Source organism: Gymnogyps californianus, chromosome 8 (genome assembly GCF_018139145.2).
Source record: "Gymnogyps californianus isolate 813 chromosome 8, ASM1813914v2, whole genome shotgun sequence".
NCBI classification, from domain to species: Eukaryota; Metazoa; Chordata; class Aves; order Accipitriformes; family Cathartidae; genus Gymnogyps; species Gymnogyps californianus.
The window spans coordinates 5608674-5630581 of record NC_059478.1 but is presented as its reverse complement, the minus strand read 5'-3'; the positions used below and the strand labels follow the sequence as shown (position 1 = coordinate 5630581).

Below are 21908 nucleotides of genomic sequence, written 5' to 3'. Positions count from 1 at the left end.
AGCATTGACTTAATCCAATTTGTTATTTCCTTGCCAGCAGCATATTTTTACTTTAATCTAACTGCCCATTACGTTTTCATTGCATCTCCTTGACACTGAAGGAACAAATACTGGGTTGATATCATCAGAGCATTCAATGCCATTATCTAACTAGAAATGACAGGCAGAACAATGTATTAAAGAACTCATGCTTAACTGAAGGACTCGATGTGCTCAAGGTGAACCAGTCTGATGCATCACAAAAGCCTCCTTTGGAAGCTCCTCATACATGCGCAGCAGGAGGAAGAAACCCCACTGTATTTGCTCGTTTACATTCAGCACTGAAAAAGAAGCACTTCAAGGATCAAAAGGCAAGACAAAGCACTGAGTTACAGAAAACAATAAACGTGTAAGCCTTGCAGGATTTGTTACCTCCTTTTACTCCTGAAAAGGACCATAATATGCGGGTGAATTAAGAGGTTTGTGTACTTTCCTTTTTATACTTGGACCTAATCAATCATTTTTTCCTTACATTTTTAATTTGAAGAAAGTATTTTACTCATATTTTCCCTGGCCACTCTTATGCAAACAAAATGGCAAGAGGACCAATGGCTTACCTCTTCTGAGACTGGCAGAAGACTTAACAGGAGCAGTAGGCTATCTTACAGTCATCCAAATGCATTATTAATCTTATGTAAACCACTTCTTGGGAGCGTTGCCCAATATGCTATTGGAAAAGTCTTCAGCTCAGTAAGCTTTGTCCAGAGACCAGTTTCTTATAGTGGTTTTGATATTATAAGCTGCTTCAAGTGCAAGAGATCGTTCTGTCTGCATGGAGCCCCACTGAAATCCCTGGGGTTCCACTTCCATATACACCCATCTACAGCCCTGGCAGTACCAGGATTTAAATGATTTCGCTTGCCCAGCATTTTTCTTGGTCTGACAGTCTGAGAGACATGGCCAGGCCACCGACGGGCTTTACCTCCCACATCATCAATGTCAAAAAACTATGATTTAAATCAGGATAACGGATATACTTTTGCCAGAAACACTGGAGCAGACGTGCTCTGACAAATTCTTGCTTGATTATTTTATGCATTTATGACCCATTGGAAAGTGCACTGGATATAATCACAGCAGAGCTGGCTTCATCACCAGCCTGGCACTATTGCTGCTGCACACTGAACACAACACTTACTACTTCTCTGCTGTGCCTCAGTTTCTCCACCTGTAGCACAAGGACAATATGATACCAGTTTCCTCTGTAAGGCGCTCCGAGACCGACTGGTGAACCCCACGGTAAGAGCAGACATATTAACGGCTTGCCGATATTAAGAATTGGGCAGTAAGGCATCACCACACTCCTGAGGAACAGCTTCCCCTGGAATCTTATAACCATCAAGTTACTTAATTTGACAGCTTTTATTCGACCAAATGTGATTGGAAGAACAGCAGCACAAGGAATATGATTTAAGCAAGATGTTGTTTAGTAAATATTTATTAGATACCATAGTAGCAAGCGTGATATGTCTCTGTATAATAGCTAGCAGATATTCTCAGATAACCAAATGGCTAATACATTTATCCTGAAATAGTTTCCTTATTCCAACACCTCACAAATTAAATGCAAAGCTGTGTGCAATAACCTTATGTGTAGACATTACACGAAGTATTTTGACTCCTAAAAATAAGTAATAATATACACACATCTCTGACAAAATGTAAACCAAGATTTAACACAAAGCCCAGGGCATATTTCACATTGGCTCTAAGTTGGTGTGTTCATGCCACATTGGTTCTGCTCTTTTATCATCTTACATGCACAGCTTCAATCCCTTTTTGAAAAACATTCTTTCTAGAACCGGGACCGAAAGCACCACATCTCCCCTCCCTCTGCCCACTCCCCAAATACACTTTGGGATTTATAAAAAAGCAAGCTTCATACAAAGGGCTTTATGTACAACCTTGCTTCCAGCTGACAGTCACAAAACTCTCCTACAGCTTTGGTGGTGTACAGTACTGCAGGCAAGAGACATCAGGAATGGATTCTCATTTTTCTATAGCTGTGCTATTCGGAGACTACCAGAAGCAAGACTCTAGGTTAAATTAAAACTGAGCAAGTATATGGAGAACATGATCCTTATTTTCTATCTGGCACTTTTCTAGTGAGTGACAAAGAGGTTCAGTACAAAAGAATGCCAAATGTGCTGTTGAATAGGGTCTCTCCAAGCCATTACGCCTGATATGTTTCAGGGCATGCTACATGATGGCTACGAAGTATCTCGATGTATATGACTCCTCACAAATGTGCGAAGACTGGATCCTTTCTAGAAGGACCAAGATGATTCTTGAGCCATTCAACTGCTATCCAGTCTTTAAGAGATTCATTCTGCAATGGAAGGTGGGGCTGTTGAGAGCTCCCATGTAACCCCTTGTGCTGTCAAGCAAAGCTTCTGGGTCAAAACAAGATTAGAAATGGCATTGGTATGTGTTACTCTCTAAATTATTATTTCATCTCACCTGAGAAGTCCCTACAGCTCTCAGCTGTGCTGATTGTGGGCCTATTTGGTAATCCAGATTACTGAAACAGTCAACATTAAAAAATAAGCTTCTGGAGAAGGGTTATTTTAAACATACTTTTCAACATAGATCTCAAGTCTTTTTATTATCAGAAGTGTTTACATTTTCATTAAAATGGATTAAATTTTTATTTTGATGGATTACATCAAGGAAACTAAGAGATTAGCAGAAACATTTTCATTATTACAGCCATCATCATATTAGATGGAATTAAGAAAATGAAACTATAAAGCTTTCAATACATAAGCCAGTCAATAAGTGTCAGAAGTTACTTACCTTGCTAAAACTTCACTCCTCATCTGCACGCTGTAGGTTTACTCTTTCCTCTGAAGCCTCTGATACAGGTATCAGAGACACGGTATTAGAACAAAAGCAGCAGTGGTGTAACATTATAGATTTCATACTGATGGGGAACTGATTACTGAGGTGAGAGTGACTCGGGTTTAGTAACTGCCTATACACAGTATTTTGGATACGCAGAGCAAGTCAAAAGTTTGTAAAATGCTTGCTAATAGCAAACATCCCCAAATCAAGAAATATAATAGATCACAGTTGTCCCATTTAGACTGTCTTGTTTTGAATAAATCTTAGATACATGTTTATACTCATTGAAGAGCATACTGCTGTTTCAGCATTGGGAACTCAGAATTTGCATATGCTTTTCCCAGTTCTATCATATAACGCTACTGAGCTATTCACAATACCATAAATTTTTCTCTGAGCTACTGCTTTGGGATTGCTCCTGTATGAGGCAATGGCTCCCTCTTCTCATGCTTGCTCACTATTTCCATACATCTTCGCCTACAGAATGAGCTGCTTTCTATATTCCAGACAGTTGATCTAAAACAGTAAAGAAGTTCTGCACAGTCAGGTAGTGAGCAACACAAGCCACAGTTTACCCTTGGCTGTAACGTGCATCTTCAACAAGCAATGAATTATTTAAATGTTTAGCTATATTTGACCTTAAAACAGTTCAGCTCCTTATCCCTTTTCCATCATGAAAGTGAAACATTTTCCTACCTGAAAAGAAAATGAAAGATATATTAGCACTTTGCTGCTGGCTGTATTCTTGTATGAGGTCTCTCTTTAGCTTAAAAAATGGCTTGGACTCATTTTGTGTTTTGCTACATGTAAAAAACCCCCACTTTTTTAATCTGAAAAAAATATGCTTTCATTTTTACCTTTGCAGATCTCCTTTGAGCAGGCCCTTTTGCATGTTTCAGAATAAAAATTAAAACATCTTATACGCTGGAACTTTTCATCAGGTCCCTGACATGCTCTATCATGTTATACACATTACATACAAACCACTTCTTTTAAAGACCAAGATAAAGACATTTAGTAAAGGCTAGTGTTGCACAGCAGCAACTAACAGTCTCTGGTACCAGTTCAGGGAGACAAGCAGAAGGTTTTACTTTGGATCTGCATTTTGTCCTTAAGTACCAAATTGAACTAAAAATGGGGAACTGAGAGAGGCAACTACCAGTGCAAAGATAAATATTACCTATGTAAGGATGTATGTTTCAGTAATAATGCTCAATTTAAGTAAAAACTAATAAAAATATTACTTACAAGTTAGAAGCATGGATTCAGTCTTCTGTATTCAATTTATTTGCTGTTATAAAAAACGTATCTCCCCACTGCTCAATCAAGGCATACAGTTCATGCCAAAACGATATCATCCACTTACATTTTTGTTACTGAACATTCTCACTTACAAAAACTAAGCTTAATACAAAAAAGGGAAAAGATCATCTCCTCTTTTCAGCTTGCTTATTTCATGCATCTGTGGTTTGGTTTCTCTGTTCTCCCACAGATGTGAAGCCCCCTCTCCCCTCACTGTGGTTTGTTCACATGCAAAAAGAAAAAAAAAAACAAAGGTGAAGTTACAAAACCAAGGCAGTAGTTCATACTTCTTACAATTTCAAAAGGAACATTCAGTTGATGGACACACTAGCATATGCACCTGGTGAAAGACAGCAGGAAGTATAGCCATAATGAAAATCATTCCAGTTGGGAAGCAAGGAAGAGATTAGGTGCCTTTCCCCCACCTGTCTTCTCACTCTGCGGATTGGAGGCCCTCTCCTGTAAGCAGCAGTCCAAGAGACAAGAACATAAGGAAAGAAGCCAAAGGAGTCCTTGACATGTTCCTTGATTTGAAAATAAAATAAAATAAAAAAAATGCTTCAAAGACCTCTCACTCCAGCCACTTCTAACAGGCACTGCAGAAAGATGCTATAGCCCGTAAGTATTTAAAGGCAAGAAAGCATATGGAAGACAGAAATCACAGATAAATGATGGAGCTAACAGAGGAGAGCGCCAGACTTGGAATCACTAGTATTGTTGTAGACAGAGATGCAGTTGAAACAGGGCAGAAAATGTCTTTTCCGAGAAGAGGCATTTGAACCAAGAATCACTTTACTCTGTCTGTGCCTCTCAACTTGCAGTCTCAGGCTCCTGCCTGAGAGCACGGAGTTAGCATTTGAGTTAATAAAGCAGCTCATCACAAAATCTGTTTGCCAGAACCTGATGAGTAACAAAAAGATCTTTGAAAAGGAACAAAGAAAAGGAAAACAGAAATCACCAGCTAATTAATTCTGTGTTTCTTTCTACACTACTGAGCACAAAGCATTTTCTCAAACTCAGTAGTCTGGAAATAAGGGGGGGTTTTTACAAAAATCTACTTTATTCCTTCTCTCTGTAAATACATTTGAAATGAATTGTTCCATTGGCGGGGGGGCGGGGGGGGCGGGGAGAGAAGGAGCCCAAGGCTCACAATCTGACAAGCATTTTACAACCTGACCCCACAGCATTTCCCACTGAGGGCTGTATGTGGCTGTTCAGTAAGGCTTAACAGAGTTAAAAAGGCACAGAAAGTAGAGAAGCAACACCAAACAAAAAGCTAATGCAGTACAAAGCTTTGCATGCTATTCATTCGTCCATTTTTAGTTTATCATCCATGTAGTTGCTCCTAAAGTTAAGAGTCAATCTGCCTGATGACTGCTTTCAGTGAGTTTAAATTTATCATATCTGTAAGTATAGAGACCACAGGAAAAAAAAAATATCTGAAAAACTACCATGGAGAGAAAAACCACGCCATTTAATAGAATGATCTCTGAAACGAAACATAAATCTCTTCAGTGAACTGTATTTTCCTGCTAGTTTTTGGATTTCTTTTGTACCAACAGACAATGGTATACTTACACGCTACATTTCAGAGGTTCATTGAAAGAAGCTACTAAAATTCCAGCTGATCTCAGCATCATTCTGAAAGACAGTCAAATTCCATGTTGCAAAACCTGGTTGCAGTACCAATGCAGTTTTTTAATGAGAAATTAAAACTTCAGACACAGGCCATCTTTTAAATCATTTATTTCAGTAGGAAAGATTTTTGAAACCTGTACTTAAATTCATTTAAACTAGCTTATGCAAACACACAATTTTCACACGCACACACAGAATAAAGTATTAAAAAAGTTGAAGAAAAAGGCTAGAAGACAGCCAAACTGCACATCACTCAATGAGATCATAGTGCAATCCCTCTATCCCTATAACACCTCACGCCAGCAGGGAATATTAAAAATGGCTTGTGTTTACTGCATGACAACCTTGATCCCCCTTCCAGTGATGGTTGGTCCTTACAGGATTATTATAAAACACATATATGATTTCCTGGTGCTTTTCACACTTCCGTACAGTAGTATTTGAATGGATATGCTCCTGTACACAAGGAGCTAGAGGTGCCTGTAAACAAGGCTCCCTAGAACCCTTTATTTCAACATCTAATCGATTTATACTGCTTTTCAGTTTCACCTGTGAACAGCTTTGGAACAGTAAGAAATACCTTCAGGAAACACATGTGAAGGCCAGAGCCTACCCAAACAAAGAGAAATAATATGCTAATCAAACACACAAAGGAATGGAGTATTTACGATGCTTTTAGTCATTTAAGAGCAAGATCAGGCTCACAGCCATAACCATGCCATGATCTGCAGGAACTTGCATTTCATTACATTTCATACACCTTTTTTCTTAGCAACGTAACTTCAAGAAAACTTGTCGGCTCTGTTCTGCAAGAGGCATGGCTAAACTAAGTAATTCGTCTTTTCTCCTTTGACCTAACCCTTCTATTGTCTTTGAAGATTCTTAGAAAGCATAAGATTAACTTTCAAATTATCCTTCCCTTTCCAACATCTGAATTTATATACAATATAGTAAAACTGCTATGTTTTTATAAGGATGTGTTCCAGGAAAACAAATATTTAATTGCTTAAGAACAACACATTCTTTCTTTCATTTCCCCTTCCAAAGCTTATAAAATCTTGCTACTAAAACAATCTCTAGCAGTTGTTTCGGTGAAGGACAGTACTCTCTACATAGTGTTGGCACTAGAAATACAATATACAAAACTGAGCTTATGGGATATTAAGAAAGAATAAGATTTATCCAAGCCTTCTCTTTCCCCAAACAGTTTTTTCCTGTAGTATTTATTTTACATTAACAAAAAGCTTGCAAGACATAAATCTTCGTGTAAGAATGCTCTTCAATGTTTAAATCAAAATGGGAGAGAGAAAAGCAAGCTCCTTTCTAATAATGTGAGCTCTTCAGTTCATGTGCTCTAGACCATGACTTGGACTACCCTTTTCAACTTCCCCCCCTACTAAATCTATTTAGAGACATACCAAAATAAAAATAAATTAATTTTGAAGAAGTCTGAGCTACTTCTGATAAAAGCTGAACAAGCCTAAGCTACCAAATACCTCTGCATTTTTCCTAAAAAGAGGCTATTCAAATACAGAAAAAAAATACTAAAGCAACTCAAGCCACAACTATTTTACATCGACCAAAACAACTAACTTCTGCAGAAATGCAATGACTGCAAAGAATGTTACCCCTTGGTACATCAAGGACACAGTATGCAAGCCTGCCATTGTGGTACTCTCTGCATTGAAATAAAGGAATTGGTCTTCAAGTTAATAATAAGGCACTGACAAAAGTCCTCCTTAAATCCAAGCACTCACCCTCTTGATGCATTACAAATTAGAATGATGGTTTTAAAAAAAGGATAACCCCTATAAACAAATTCAATGTCCACTCATACAGACTCTTTTAATGACAACTTTCCCAAGCCAAATCACCTTATCCACTTTTAGAGAAAAATTAAAGAAAAAGGGCAATACTTAAATAATAACAAAACTTTAAAAACTTGTCCTTGTAGGGAGAATAAGCAATTAACTGATGTGATTTAGTACCAGCCCTGGTGTCTTGATGCTTGCAACAGGCAGCATACTACAGCCGGCCATGGAAAAGATTGGAACTACTAATGCTGGTGAGTTAGCACACCAAAAAAACCGACAAAGAACGAAGAAAAAAGCCACTGACAGAGCCAGAAGAAACAACATCCCATGATTTATCTCATCTTGATTTGGACAAGATTTGCTACAGTTAACCAAAACCACAAGATCAATTTGCCTTTTGTCAAAAGGGACCTCATCTCCTCGAGTGCCTTAGCAGCACCAAAAACTGCAATTAGTTCTGCTGGAAGGGAAAGCATTTCCTTTTAACATTTGTTATGTCTGATACTGATAGAGGAGGACTATTGCTGAAAATGTATAAATGCAAATAGAGGAGGCAGACGTTGCAAGAAAAATTAGATTAGATAAATTTACTTCTAGTGAGGAAAAGATAACTAATAAAATCCTGCTGTGGTTTTTTATGCTTTCTTTTGCTCCCAATATGTTTTCAAATATGCATACTTCTATAAACACTTTTCTTGGTAAAAGTTCAAGCGCTCTGCAGTTGCATTTTGAGGAGGAAAGTTAATCAGCTGATTCCCCAAAAGAGACACTGATTCCTCAAGCAGGAGGCTAAAACATCTGCGTAACTAGGGAGCTGCTTAATACGCCAGCTGCAGAGTTGACAAATAATGTCTGCCATTACAGTATTTTCCTTTTCAGATCTTTCTTAAGTAGGATATGATTTTCACAGTAATTTAAGAGCTAACAGTAACACAATTTTAAAGCTGGGTGCTAAAGCTCATTCATTAAGTATTTATGTGCATTCATTTAGCATTTGTAGTTTTAATGCCTATAACTTGCACCTGAATACTTAATGAATCATAATAGCTTGAGTAATATTCCTCTGGCATGAAATGTCTGCAAAATGAAATACGTGTCTGGGATGAGCTATGTTTACTCAAATTATCAGAATTTTTCAAAAATAAATCTCCTTATTTGCTTTCTAAGAACACTGCAATAGAAGTCAGGTTTGAAAAACCTAGCCAAAAGTAGTACTGATTAAGTTAGGAAGACAGAAGTTAGCAGTAAGTATTCAACAACCAGTGCAATGTTATGTATTTCTAATGCACTGCACCAATTTCATAAACCAGACATTCCCTGTTGTTCAATCTTTCCCAAGCCTGTTAGTCTAGCTAACAAAGCGGTTAGCAGTCAGCAGGTGATTAACATTTACATGTGAAGTCTTGCTATGAAGATCTACTCTGAATACCTTTTGCTCATATGCCTCCAAAACAGGGAACTGTAAGGGGCATCTTTAGTTTCAAAATCAAAACATTAAGAAATAAAGTGACAAATATTAGCTGAAGTATTTCAGCAGTTAACAACAAGATAAAGAATTAGAGCAATACATTAAAAATAAAAACCAAAGAGAAACTGCCAACTATCTGAAGTAGTCTGGATGACAGTCTTACCTGAATACCATGAGCTCGTTGCTGTCCTTGTTTTCTCAGCACTGGTTTTAATTATTTAATTTTTAAAACCCCCTTTTTAGAAAGGACATTACTATGTTCTTTACACTGTATTTGACTTGTCTGAGTCTTTCCAAAGCTTAGCTGAGGCAGCCTTCCCTCAGGGAACAAAACTACCACCTCTTTCTGACCACCATTTACCTCAAAATATGTAACTTTTCAGTATTTCTGTGTTGCCCTGTAGGACTACATGGCTAAATAGGAAATATACAATAGGAAAATACTGAACTACTCATTGTAACAAATGCCAATAATGTTTTCCATGTTGTCATTAATCACTCTAGTTATTCTGGCTACACATTTTAAGAAACTCCTCCCACAATAGTCAATCTCTCCCATGAAAAACAGCATATCCGAGGGCAGAAAACCAAGGAAGAGCAGGAGGACAAAGAACAATGAAAGTTGGTAACAGCAACAATTCACTAAATGATGATTTGTGAACTGTTTTCCCCACCATCTTCCTACCATAAAAACCTAACTCAAAACAGCTGGAAAAATATAAAAAACCAATAACAAATGACACCTTCTGACCTGGCTCTGTCTTTAGCAAAGCTGCGTGATGTCAGGCTGTGGCTCCCAGTTGCACGTTTCCTTTCACTAACAGAAGAACAGATACAGTTATGCTGCAATGAACCTATAATAGCTTATTTAAAAATTCAAAATCCACAGGCTGTTATCCACAATGCTTAAAAAAGTACACACATTGTTAAAAAAACAATTGTTGAGAAGAAACACACATTAAGTAATTTTTAAAATGAAAAAAACAAAACTAAAGTTGTGCAAAGTCTACTACATTAACACTGCTGGCTATGAAGATGTTGTCTTTACCATACACCCAACATGGGTAAACTTGGGAGATGTGTGAATTGCAGAGGGATTCAGCACAAGCAATCCCTTCCCAAAATACATGACTTCAGGATCAGAACAGACTATTCATTCCCCATCAAAACAACAACAAAAAAAATTGCGAAGTGACACAAATTCCCACGATGCTTGTGGTGTAATTCTGACAGAAGCATCCTTCTACTGGTTTCTTTCTACCAAGAGCCAATTCACATGAACAATTCTTGGAAACATAAACCAGCCTATTACCCTTTACTCTACATCACCAAGTGGTTGGGGTTTTTGTGTTTTGTTTTGGTTTTTTACTGTGAGATTGGATTATCCTCCTTTTTTGCCCCCCAGAAATCAGAAATTAATCATTTCCATTAAGAGATTAATTTGACTCTGGAAAAAAACCAAAAAGTGAATTTATAGGCTTCTACTCAGATGCAATAAACAAACTGTACATTTTCAAAATAATAACTACAAGTAGAAACCTTTATTAGATAGTCAGAGAACTCTGCCACAGACTGGTAGGTAGCTTGTTTCTTTTTAAAAAGGAGTATTCATGGTGGAATCTGCAAGCGTATTTACGGCCACTAAACCACAATGTCAATGGAACAGTTACTACTTTTTCACAGACTTCAAAGTTCTGATATCGGAGTCATATTTGGACAACGTTTCCTTGCTTTACAAAGATTGTATTTCTGAAGATTAAAGAAAGACTCATCATCCAGGAAACTATATCTAGGTGACGTCAAGGAAACCCAAATAAAGCAAGAATCAAAGTCTTAAGCATAAAACACACATATAAAGCATGGCTCCCTTTTTACAACCGTAATGTTTTGTCTGTGAGTAATTTCAGTGACCAAGAATTATTCCTGTCAAGGATGGAATTTTGATAGTCCCGCACCTTTTCTCTCCTTAGGTTATCCTACCTTCTAATAAATTAAGTATTTGCCTGAAGATCAAAAGAGCTTCAGTATGTAAGGTCTGCTTTAGGCCATGTTATCAATACCACACAACGTCAACTATTTTGACCAAGACAGGTACTAAAATCAATTATTGCCAAATGAGAACATGAAAGCTTGAAATTGTGCCTCTATCTTTTTAAAACGTAGATCTTAAGTGATATTATGAAACACCATACACTAACAGTGGTCCCTAACTGATAATTAACAGATACCCAGAGAAGTAAAATGTCTCGGTGAGCTATACCCAGGTGTTGGGGTTTTTTTTTTGTCATTCAACCTTTGTACATAGGAGAGTGACAGGTGTAGAAACAAATGGGAAGAAAACACTCAGTTCTGACCCAACAGTGCTTTCAGTTTTGTCTCTTACACACACACACACACCGACCACCCAAAACCATGTGAACTACATTTTTAACCAGGAATTAGGTAACAACGTACCAAAAAAATTTTTGGTGTGTAAGTGCTCAGCCTTTGTGCCACTCGTAGGGAATATGGCTCCTATACAGTACTAAGGTTTGCAAGCTTACTGCTATTTTAAACTTGCAGTTGTTACATTTCTTATACTTGTAGGTCTGAGAGAAATAACATTGCTCCAGGCTAAGTGTGCCTGGGACAAGCTCCCATCGAGAACTCCTGGTATAGTCTAAACAACATCTCTAGAACATGTAGTACCTCTTTTACCCAGTTCATACATAGCTGTCGATACAACTCTTAAATACCAGTTTACCTGTTTTCTTAAGAATGCCTAAAAAGGTGAGTTATTTTCAAAATTAGTATAAAGTTAAAAGAAACTCAAACTAGCTACAATCTATTTAACTCAAGCACAGCACCGCCAGAAGTTTCACACACACTATTTGGTGTTTCATGTTGTTTTTCCTTTCACTCTTTAAGGCAGTGGTTTCCACAGGTCAGTTCAGAGAATATAACAAAGCATGGTCCATGGCAATTCATGTTGCAACTCCATTTTTAATTTGGGGGACTCTACTCCCCAACCATTAGTGGTTTTGTTCAGGGCTCCAGAGTTCAGAGATCGAGTTGACAGGCTCTGTTCTGGCACAGAATACAGCTGGCACATTTTTCATCAGGACCTCGTTCTCAATTATGAGATGGTTCAAATTGTTCTTTTTTTGTTTTGAATTAGCCTATTATTCAAAGGTCATCAAGTTGGCAGGAACCTGAAAACAAAAATATAAATGATAGCAGACTTTACTTGGGGTAGTAGCTACTTACATTTCACTGTTTCACAGACTAGCCACCTGTGTAAATGCACATTGTTAATGCTCGTTCTGTCTCAAAAAAAGGGGAAGAGGAATGCAACTATCATTCAGCAGTACAAATATACTTAGAGCTGTAGAAAACCCAGGTATAACCAAAATATTAAACTGCTGCATGGTTTATAATTTTATTATATGGCCATAGATCTTATTAATTTTGATGACATTTAAGATTTAAGTTGTCAGCAAAACAACCTTAACATGATAAATCTCAGCACCAAACTACACAAGCAGAACCTTCTCACTTGAGGCGCAGCTAGAGAATTCTTGGCACACAGGTCAGTGATTGATGTAGGCCCTCTAGTATTTTTAAGACTAATTTAAAAAAACGAGGCATAAACACTTGCCTGGGCTTTTCCCATAGGAAACCTGAATGCCTGCTGCAGACATCACTCCCTTTCATGAAGATTACAGCTAGTTTGCATTACATTAGTTTATATCCCCATTTTCTCCCCATCAGGAATTTGCCTGACAGCAACATCTCTTATTTACTCAGGTCATTAAAGAGCCACCACATTCCTGATGGCTGTCAATAAATACCCAGTTTGGTCACATTTGAAGCAAGCATTTCTTCCTTTGCATTTACCATGTACCTGTAGAAGCAAGAATGATCAACTGGGCTAAAGTTCCACCATTAAAATTAAAAATAATATCTATTAAAATAGTTCCCAATATTATTCAACTGGGTAGGTGTCTATACTCTGTTGAAAGCACATTGAAACATCCAGTCTTTCTTAGGCAGTCATACTGTTAACAAGCAAACAAGATTTAAAACAGTACCATAAGGCATGTCTCTAGGGAAAGCACTGCTCAGGAGTCAAATCACAATCAAGAGAAAAATTTTACAGGATTTTGGTTTGTTTTTTTTTTTTACTCATTTGGTAAACCAACCTTTGTAACTTCATGTTTGTGTGAAGCACTGCTTCTTCTATGAGAGCAACTATGCTGCAAGAACCCATATAGTACAACTACATAACATGCCAGAAAACAGGAAATATGCAACACATTATGGTAGCAGGGGTTTTGGCCTTTTAGTGGTAGGGTTTTTTTCGTTAATCCTCCCCTCCTTTTCTTCTTTTAAAATCTCCTACACTTATCTTCACTTTGCTGTCATATTTTCCACAGGAGGCCCTGCCAAGATCCTTAAGCCTGCTGCTTTTGCACAAGTTAGGGGCTGAATGCTTTCAAGAAGTTTGCATTAAATAGTATTGTTAAGCCTTATTGAATAAAAGCTGTCCTCAGAGGGCAGTTTTCAGGCTTGCCTGGAAGTCACCACTTTCTTGCAAACTCTTTGCCACTATTTGCTACTATTCCCACATTCTCCAGCCAGGAAAACAATTTCCTCTCCTTTGCACTGTCTCAAATACTTTCAAGGGAGCTTCTGCAACCCTCCTTACTCCTTAGATTTCTCTCAAAAGCAGAACCGAACAAGAAAGCACAGAAGATCTGCAAAGGTCCTTTTGTTTCCCCTTGAAATTCAGTAGTACTTTTGATCTGGGAACTCCATAAACAAATGTGCAGAGGAAAAGGGAGATTTCAGGAAGACAAAGTGGTAACTTAAAAAGGATTTTGCTGATGAAAAAGGTCAGTAAGAATTTATATGGGAACAGAATTTAATAGGGGTTGGAGTAGTCTTATCTCCCTTTTTGATTCATGGAAAATCCTACTTTTGCTTTCAAAGTCTGCCAGATGTACCCAGGACTAAACTATTTTTAAAATACATTTAATACATACAAACAACAGAAAACATGCATGCCCCAGACCTGACAAAATGGCACTACAGGAGAGTTATCTGGAATTGATATTGAATGCTACGGTTTACAGCTTTTTATATAACCGTAAAATAGCCTTTTAAAAATGGGCAGTGACAAAAATACTGCCACTCAGACATCTATTTTAGAGCATTCCTTCCATTTCCCCAATTGCTTTAAATTAGCCTCAAGATAGCCCCAAATCTTTCTTCATTACCACAGAAGCTCTGAGGACTTGTTTGCAAAGGGACAAACAGGAAAGCTAAGGCAAATCAATAAACACGTGAAATCAATGTACAGGCTGCTCAGAGTAGATTGCTCTTCATACAAGGCAATCAGTTACAGCTTGGTCATCTTGAAGATCTATCAGTTCTGAGCTCTTAACAGCTCATATTCCTTTTCAACATCTTGCTCTCACCTGTTGTCTGTTGCTTTGGCAGGCAGCACTCAGGTGTTTAAACCAGAGCATTGCATTCATTCTGTTTCCAGCTTGAAATTTATATGAATTTCCTAAGGGAGAAAGGTAGAGAAAAAACTGATAAAGAAACACAAACAATACTATATACTTAAATCCTACCCATATTCAAATAACTCTAAATTAAAACATTATGAAAAGATTTAATACCAGAAGGTTCATATAACTTTACATTTTGACTGGCAACTTAATTGTTTGACCTAGTGCGAGAGAAGTTTCAGCTTGCCTGTCTTCCTTTCCAACACTCTAGATTTCAACTAACACCAGTATCAACTAGGAAAGAACAAAACATTTCTCAGAACCATACGACAAAAATGTTTTTGTTCATTGCCATTATTGCAATTTGTTTATAATTTCATTTCATAATTTTTTAATGAAGTGCAAGATAGCACTGAAATGCACTCTAGCAAGCAATATTTGAAAATTGTTCCTAAACATACCGATACATTTCAGAGTAGTATTTTCAGTGTCTGGTGTTATACAGTGCTTGCTTGGGTTCAGAAAGGCGAAGTATTACAAAAACATTTCAGGTTGCTGTTGCTTAGTTTGAGCTGACAAGCATTCATAATTTACACCACATATCAGTGGTGCTAGAATAGATGCTCAGAAATAAAATGTACTAAGACTTGAAGTAGACAAAGCAATAAATAATGTTAAGCTCCTTTATCAGAACTTCTAATGATGCTCTTTCTGCATAGTTTGAAGTGCTATGGAAAAGTAGCAATTTCTTCACAGTTTAAACTGAAACCAGGGCGCTATGTTGGAGTAATGGAAATCAAGGCTTCTTTGCAAAACAGTCAAGATCTCTTAGGGTTTTTTTTCCTGGTAATAGCGCTACATTTGACCAGATTGTTTGGTTTGGGTTTTGTTTTTCATTTGGAGAGGAGAGGGGACTGGTCAACCACCTAGTGTTAGCTGAATATTGAACTTTTTTTTTTTATTGTTACTTATATTTTCACAAATGTCAAAATGCCTCTGAGTGGTCTAAATATAGTTTAAAAGAATGTAGACGAATACTTCCAATAAAAATCACAACTTGAGTTGTTAGAGTTTGGAGAGTTCTTAGAACTTAATGAATTCTCCACGGACAATTGTTCCCATAGCATTCTAAAGGCAAACATGACATGTTGCAGAGCAGTTGAATAAGTGCAAGGTAACATCCTTCCAATTTCATTTAGTTGCTTATGAATACCTCAGCAAAGCAAATGTTCTGGCAATCACTGCATTCTTGGTGCTAGCATTGCTTACCCTTCTCAGAATCAGTCAATAAGAAGAGATCCGGATGCTCAGGGTCATCTGCCATCATCACCATCCAGCCCACCACTGACACATTCTTACTCGGTGTGGATTTGAACTGCAAATACAAGCAGAGAAGTAAAACAAGAAGCTTCAGCCAGACTGACTGCATTGCACAGAACAAGTATTCAAAAGGGCAGTTCTTCTCAGTGACGCTGTTAAAGACACAGAATAATTTCAAAGGAAGCATAGCACTTCATAAAATTAAGAAAGTTTATTAATTTTATATAGAATTAGTGAAAACAGAACTTACCCCAATGAATGATACTCAAAACAAATTAAAAGGAGTATCACAATCGCCCAAAACGTGTCAACAGACATCTAAACTGCACTGTATGAATACAATAGCATTCCTCACCATGCTATTGCACATGTGTACATATACTATAGTTCAAGAAAAGTGCATTAACAAACGCAAAGCTAATCCCTCCACTGTTAACAAACAGAGGAATTAAACTTGTCTGTGCCATAATTATTCAAAGTTAACATGCATTAGTTATTATAACAGTCTGTAATTACACATAACATGAGTCCTGTGGACAAGATAACACCACTGTGTAATTAAATATTATGACCTGATGAATGAAATGGATCAAACAAGGGTGCAGATTCAGTAAACAAGTGCGCAGAACATAACGTGCTCATTTATCGACAAGACGTTCAAAATGATGGGGTTTTCCTGTTCAAGACGTTACTCACACATTGACATATATGTAACTTAGGCTTCTTCGAAGCACAATACCTGTCTCTGCTACACTAGTCCCTCTTCTGACAGCTCCTTGGTCCCACTCTCCTTTTCATTCACCTGGTCAGTATTATTTTCTACTTCTCAGGCTTCTCCTCTCAGTTCCAGGCTACTTGCCCATTAAATACAACTCATTTCCAAACCACAAGCTTCCTTCTCCCTGGTCTCCTTGCCTATCTATTAGCAGACCCTCACAATTTACCCCTCATTACTTGCTCAGGCAGGCCCATTCACTCCCCAATACCTAATTCATTCAGTTTCTCTCAAGTCTTTAGTTGCCAGATCTCCTCTTCCCACATTCATGGGTCCGACACAGACTTTTATCACCAATCCTAGCACTCTTACCCTCTGCAGTGCTTTACCTCACTTCTCTGCCCAGAAGGTCCAACTCTGCTATATGCTGGTCCTTATCAGATGGGTCTTCCTCCTGTCTTGTGAAATCTCTATTCTAACCTCTTTATTAGCACAGTAATTTTGATCTCTCTTTAATTACATTATTAGAAACGATAAAGCTAAAACAATCTCAGGGATATTTTAAGTCATTAAAATGAATTTATAATTTTAGAATACTTTTATTCTTCATACTAATGCCACATAGCAGATTTACAACATTAAGCATCAAATTTGTTTTGTTTCATTTAGAAATATTGCTTTACCTTTACAAATCTAGAACTCTGGTTCAGCAAAAGGAAGCATTCCTGCTAATAAATTTGAGGGTATCACAAGCAAAGTAAGAGTTTATAAGAATATTGTCTATATGGGAATATAATTACTTTATAAATAAAATTCCACTGCAAGTCTAATGTCAGTTATTCTAATCTATGCCATAGATTAACTGGAGACCTTGAACGTCCAGATAAGTTTATCTGCCTGGGACTTGTGCAACAGGCTAGATTTTAAACCTCAGTTTAAAATACATTAGAACTTTAAATGAACAAATGTTAGACCAATATTTGAAACAAAAAGTATTTTAACCAAGTTAAAAATAATTTAAGAGTCCAGTCTCTCTGTATCTTATAAACTTTTGAATGCATCATCTGTGTACTGCCCTCTTTATGTCACTATAGTTACACTTGCAGGAACCATTCCCTCACAAGTTCCTACCAGTCATGTTCAGCTGACATTTGTGTAACATCAGTGGAAATATAAAAGCTTGGAAACTTTGAAGGGATCCTTGTACAGATAGCTTAAGCGTAAAAGTGATGATGACTGTTCTTAAGAAAGACCTGCCTGCCAAACTTCAAAATGGATGCCCTTTTTTTGATATTACTGTGGATAAAACTGTGGGAAAAGACCATTCCTCATGAAACCCATAGAGCCACATATACTACAGTTAAGTAACTCTACTGCCTTTGGGAGGTGGACAGATTTGGTAACACCTCATAAGAAGAGGAAGTAAATTATAAAGCTCTATCAGACAACATTTCATTACAGCGAGGGCTGGATAAGCTAAAATTTCTTTGAAGATTCCAGTCAGTAACGAAAAACATTAAGGAATTTTATCTGAAAGAAGGAATAAAGACAGGGAAAGGGAATAAAATAAGGATATATCTCATGAGTTCTTAAAAAAAAGAAAGTATATATTCAGGACTTGCTATGGACCCACTGAAGAAATTGCCTTGAAAAAATAAGATGACACAACTTACACTTAAAAAGGACTTGCAAAATGCAAACGTCCAAGCAGACCTACAAAGCATTAATAGGTCATTTTCACAGAGGTGGAAATTTGAGTCAAAGTGGTTTTAATAAGTTACAGATCAACAATGTACCTCTTGAACTGCACTCATTTCTAGAGTTTCATGAAAATAGCACATTCGCACTTTCCTATCTTAGTTATATATTATAACAGAAGGTATGCAATATGTGAAATTACCATGCAATCAAAACTGCTACAGCTCGCTTGTTTTTTCATTTTATTCAAAACAATCAGTTAATCATGGTACTTCTCCAAAAAGTAAAATGCTCCACACAAGGAAAGTGTTTCCTGCCAGCATCAATCCGTCATCACTTGAAACCCATGTCAGTTTTCCATGCCTGTGCACGGCTGGATTTGTATTCCATGTTTACATAGTCCCCCAGGGCAGTTCATTCTCCACTGATGCAGAGAGCCTTGCTAACAGCAAGTCTGCTTTGTTAACATGAAGGGAATGAAAGCTTCATTGTAATTTAATGTTCCTGGTTCCTCTTTGCTTTTTTAAACAGGCCACTGGAATGACACTCTTACTATACACACAGAAAACTACACAGCTCTGGTGCTAGGCTTCACATTACTAAATTTTTTTGTTATTGTTGTTCTGAGCTCAAAGGCATTTATACATAAATCTTTGAATCAAAAACTCTGAATTAATCTGTGAACAGACTTTTCACTCCGACCTTTTGGCACCGACAAATCTCCTCCTCCTCATTTCCTGTTGAGATTTTACAGCTTTCTAATATTAAAATAATTTTCTTGGTGGCTGAACGTACTTCCTAGAATGACAGCATTCTTTATCAGGATATTTCAGTGAAAGTGTCTGAGTAACAACTACCAAGTTTTCTAGAGTGCGAATAAATGGGTCTAATTCTGAATATACCATGCAATGGAAGGCTTGGAATGAACAAGGGTTCATGCTCAAGCATGAAGCCTCAAAAAGTCTCTGTTGCTTTTCCAAGCACCTACAAACATGGAAAAATCTCTCATGGATGCTATGTTGTCACAGAAATCGGCAAGATTCTTCCAGCCCAATCACTATAAACAGTTTTTTTATGGGTGTATTCACATTTTTCAGGGTGAATGCTTTCTTTAAGACTAATTTTAAGCTGGCTATTTTTACTATTGTCCTTTTCTAAAGGTGCGCAAGTGCTATAGTTTTATCACAGAAGCTTGTTTGTAGGTACCATTTCAGCATATGAGATAAAACCTTAAGCATTCTACACACATTCCTCTCAGATTCTCCTGTACCACATCTCTGGGCTCTGAAGTTCACATGCTCATTATAGACAATTTTCCATTACTGTAGTAATAACTGAAACCTGTTCACTATTTAAAATACAAAGCTCATTATATTTAGTAGTCTGTCTTAGTAGATGCAGCACAAGAAAGTTTGTCACATCCAGGTATCTACAGCATCCTCCTCCTTTGGACTAGATTCACATGTAGAATACACGCTATACTGGATGCACTCCTTCGTCTTTGACCATAGGCATGAGAAGAAGAGCTGGCTTGCCTGTGTGTAAAAGGGAGGGGATTTCTTGCCCTTTTTGCTGGATTACACTGGGATTTTTATGAGGTAATTTTCCAAAGAGGTTGGCTATTATAAGCCTGGAAGAGCTTTGAGTGTCAGCACATTCCAAGTCCTCAGTCTCAGCTGCCTGAAGCAATAGAAGCAGCAGAACGGTCAAAAGCATGCCTGTAATCAAGACACATTTACCATGAGAGCTCTAGCCAGGAAACTTTATATAGCAGACTGACTTTTTCGTTGCCAGAGTTCCTTTCCATGTCACAGAGTGCCTTGAGAAAGGAAGCTGAAAAGACTGATGTTTACACGGCTCCAGAAGATGCTTGGAATATTTTACCTAGGTAAATCTCCAATGTATCAATCTTTGAAAAAGAAACCTGCTTCAAAGTAGACAGCATCATCCTTTTTATCCATTTAATCTGGACAGTAACAAACCAAAACCTAGATCTAGCCTCAAATCTCTCTATTTTGCAGAACAGACCTCTTAGGAATATCACTGGACAGTATTTGTACAGTGAACATATACTCATGCACTAGCTATCTACAGATGGTTGACCATCTACAGTTTATTCTCTCCTGACTTTCTTTCTGAAAATGCAACCAAATGTGAATTGAAGCATGTCACTTGACAAGTCATCTTCACAGCCTCCAGAACAAAAGCTGAGGCTTTGTACAATGACCCTGTAGTGAAACGGATGGAAATCTAAGCCATCAATAGCTAGGCTAAAAGTACAACACAGGTAGACTAGCTGAACAAAGTTACTGACCACCTATTATTAGGTTTTTTAATAAACTGGAGCCTCTCCCCCTAATCCCCCAGCCTCAGTCTCCCACAGCAGTTACCAGGTTATTTTCCACCTTAGTTTCAGCATAAAGATTATACTCTGTGTTGTAATAATCTTTGGAGCAGAAATATGCGTGCATTCACTGTGAACTATTTGTTTAAATAAAAGACAATCTAAACTGTAGCTAACAGGTATTACATAATTTTAACCATGCCTGCACCTGGGAAACCAAATCAGAGACCTGAGCTTCATAACATGCTTTGCATCCACAAACAGAACAAAGTTTCTGGATAGTTCAGTCTAATTTCATAGAGCCAACTGTTAAATAAATCCGCTCTAGCAGTCATTGCTTTTTACTACCGCTCCTCCATCTCCCTTTCCTGGGAACTGCATTGCTCAAACTCTGCTCAGTATTTGCAAGCCATAACGCTGGCAGGCTTCTGATGGGTAATCCTGCCAGCATTATGGACTTGAATGTCTCCTAGCCTCTATCTGCAAACTTTGTTCTTGGTCTGCTGGCACATCCTTGGACAAATAAACACGAGAACATAGGGATGCGAGACAGATTTTAGCTTCTTAGGCACTAGTCTCTGTTCACGAGTAGTTTAGTTGTTGTAGGTATCACAACACATCAGTGACTTGGGGAATATTAAAAGTCAATTCAATAGGTTCAGAAAATAATTTTTGAAAGAGCATTCTAAATGGATATGATTGCATTTCAAGACAAATGTAAAGGCTTTTGTAGTAACAGAGACTCAAGAGGATCAGATACCAGACTTGAATGTTTACATTTGCTACCTTTTTACGTCATTTACTTTTCCTAAAGAAAGGGCAAGAACACTTAAATGATTAAAATTGTTATTCTGAAGGAAACATCTAAGCAAATGGACCACATAAAAATTCAATATACTTAATTTCCAAACAATAAAATTACCAGCTATGCAATTTTTCCAAGTTCAATCTAAATAACATATGGGTTTAGAGTTTTAAAATATTTATGCACAATACTGAAAAAGCTTCTGATTGAATAGGTACAAGTATGGTAAAGTCTTCCATCATTCAGTACTTTGACAGACAATGGACAAGAGAGACTTACAAATGCGTATTTCTATTCTTAAAAGAAAACAAAATGCAATTTTGGCATAAAGCCTAAAGGCATCACATCAGTAACAGGAGCACAAAGTCTGACATTACAAAAAATTTCTTTTCCATTTCTCAACTTTTCCAGAAAAAACAAGCAACT

The 21908-nt window shown here is 37.4% G+C and overlaps 1 protein-coding gene across 3 annotated transcripts in view; it reads right to left on the bottom strand.

Moving 5' to 3' along the window:
• Positions 1-5914: 5914 nt before the first annotated feature.
• The window catches only part of RALGPS2 (Ral GEF with PH domain and SH3 binding motif 2), a 128572-nt gene continuing 112578 nt past the window's right edge, over positions 5915-21908 (bottom strand). For all 3 annotated transcript variants that reach the window (XM_050901452.1, XM_050901450.1, XM_050901453.1), the window contains 3 exons: positions 15870-15975; positions 14565-14656; positions 5915-12296 (listed from right to left, as the gene is read on the bottom strand). In XM_050901452.1, the coding sequence (XP_050757409.1) occupies positions 12267-12296; positions 14565-14656; positions 15870-15975 (228 nt within the window). In that variant the 3' untranslated portion in view covers positions 5915-12266. The remainder of the gene's footprint in view (positions 12297-14564; positions 14657-15869; positions 15976-21908) is intronic.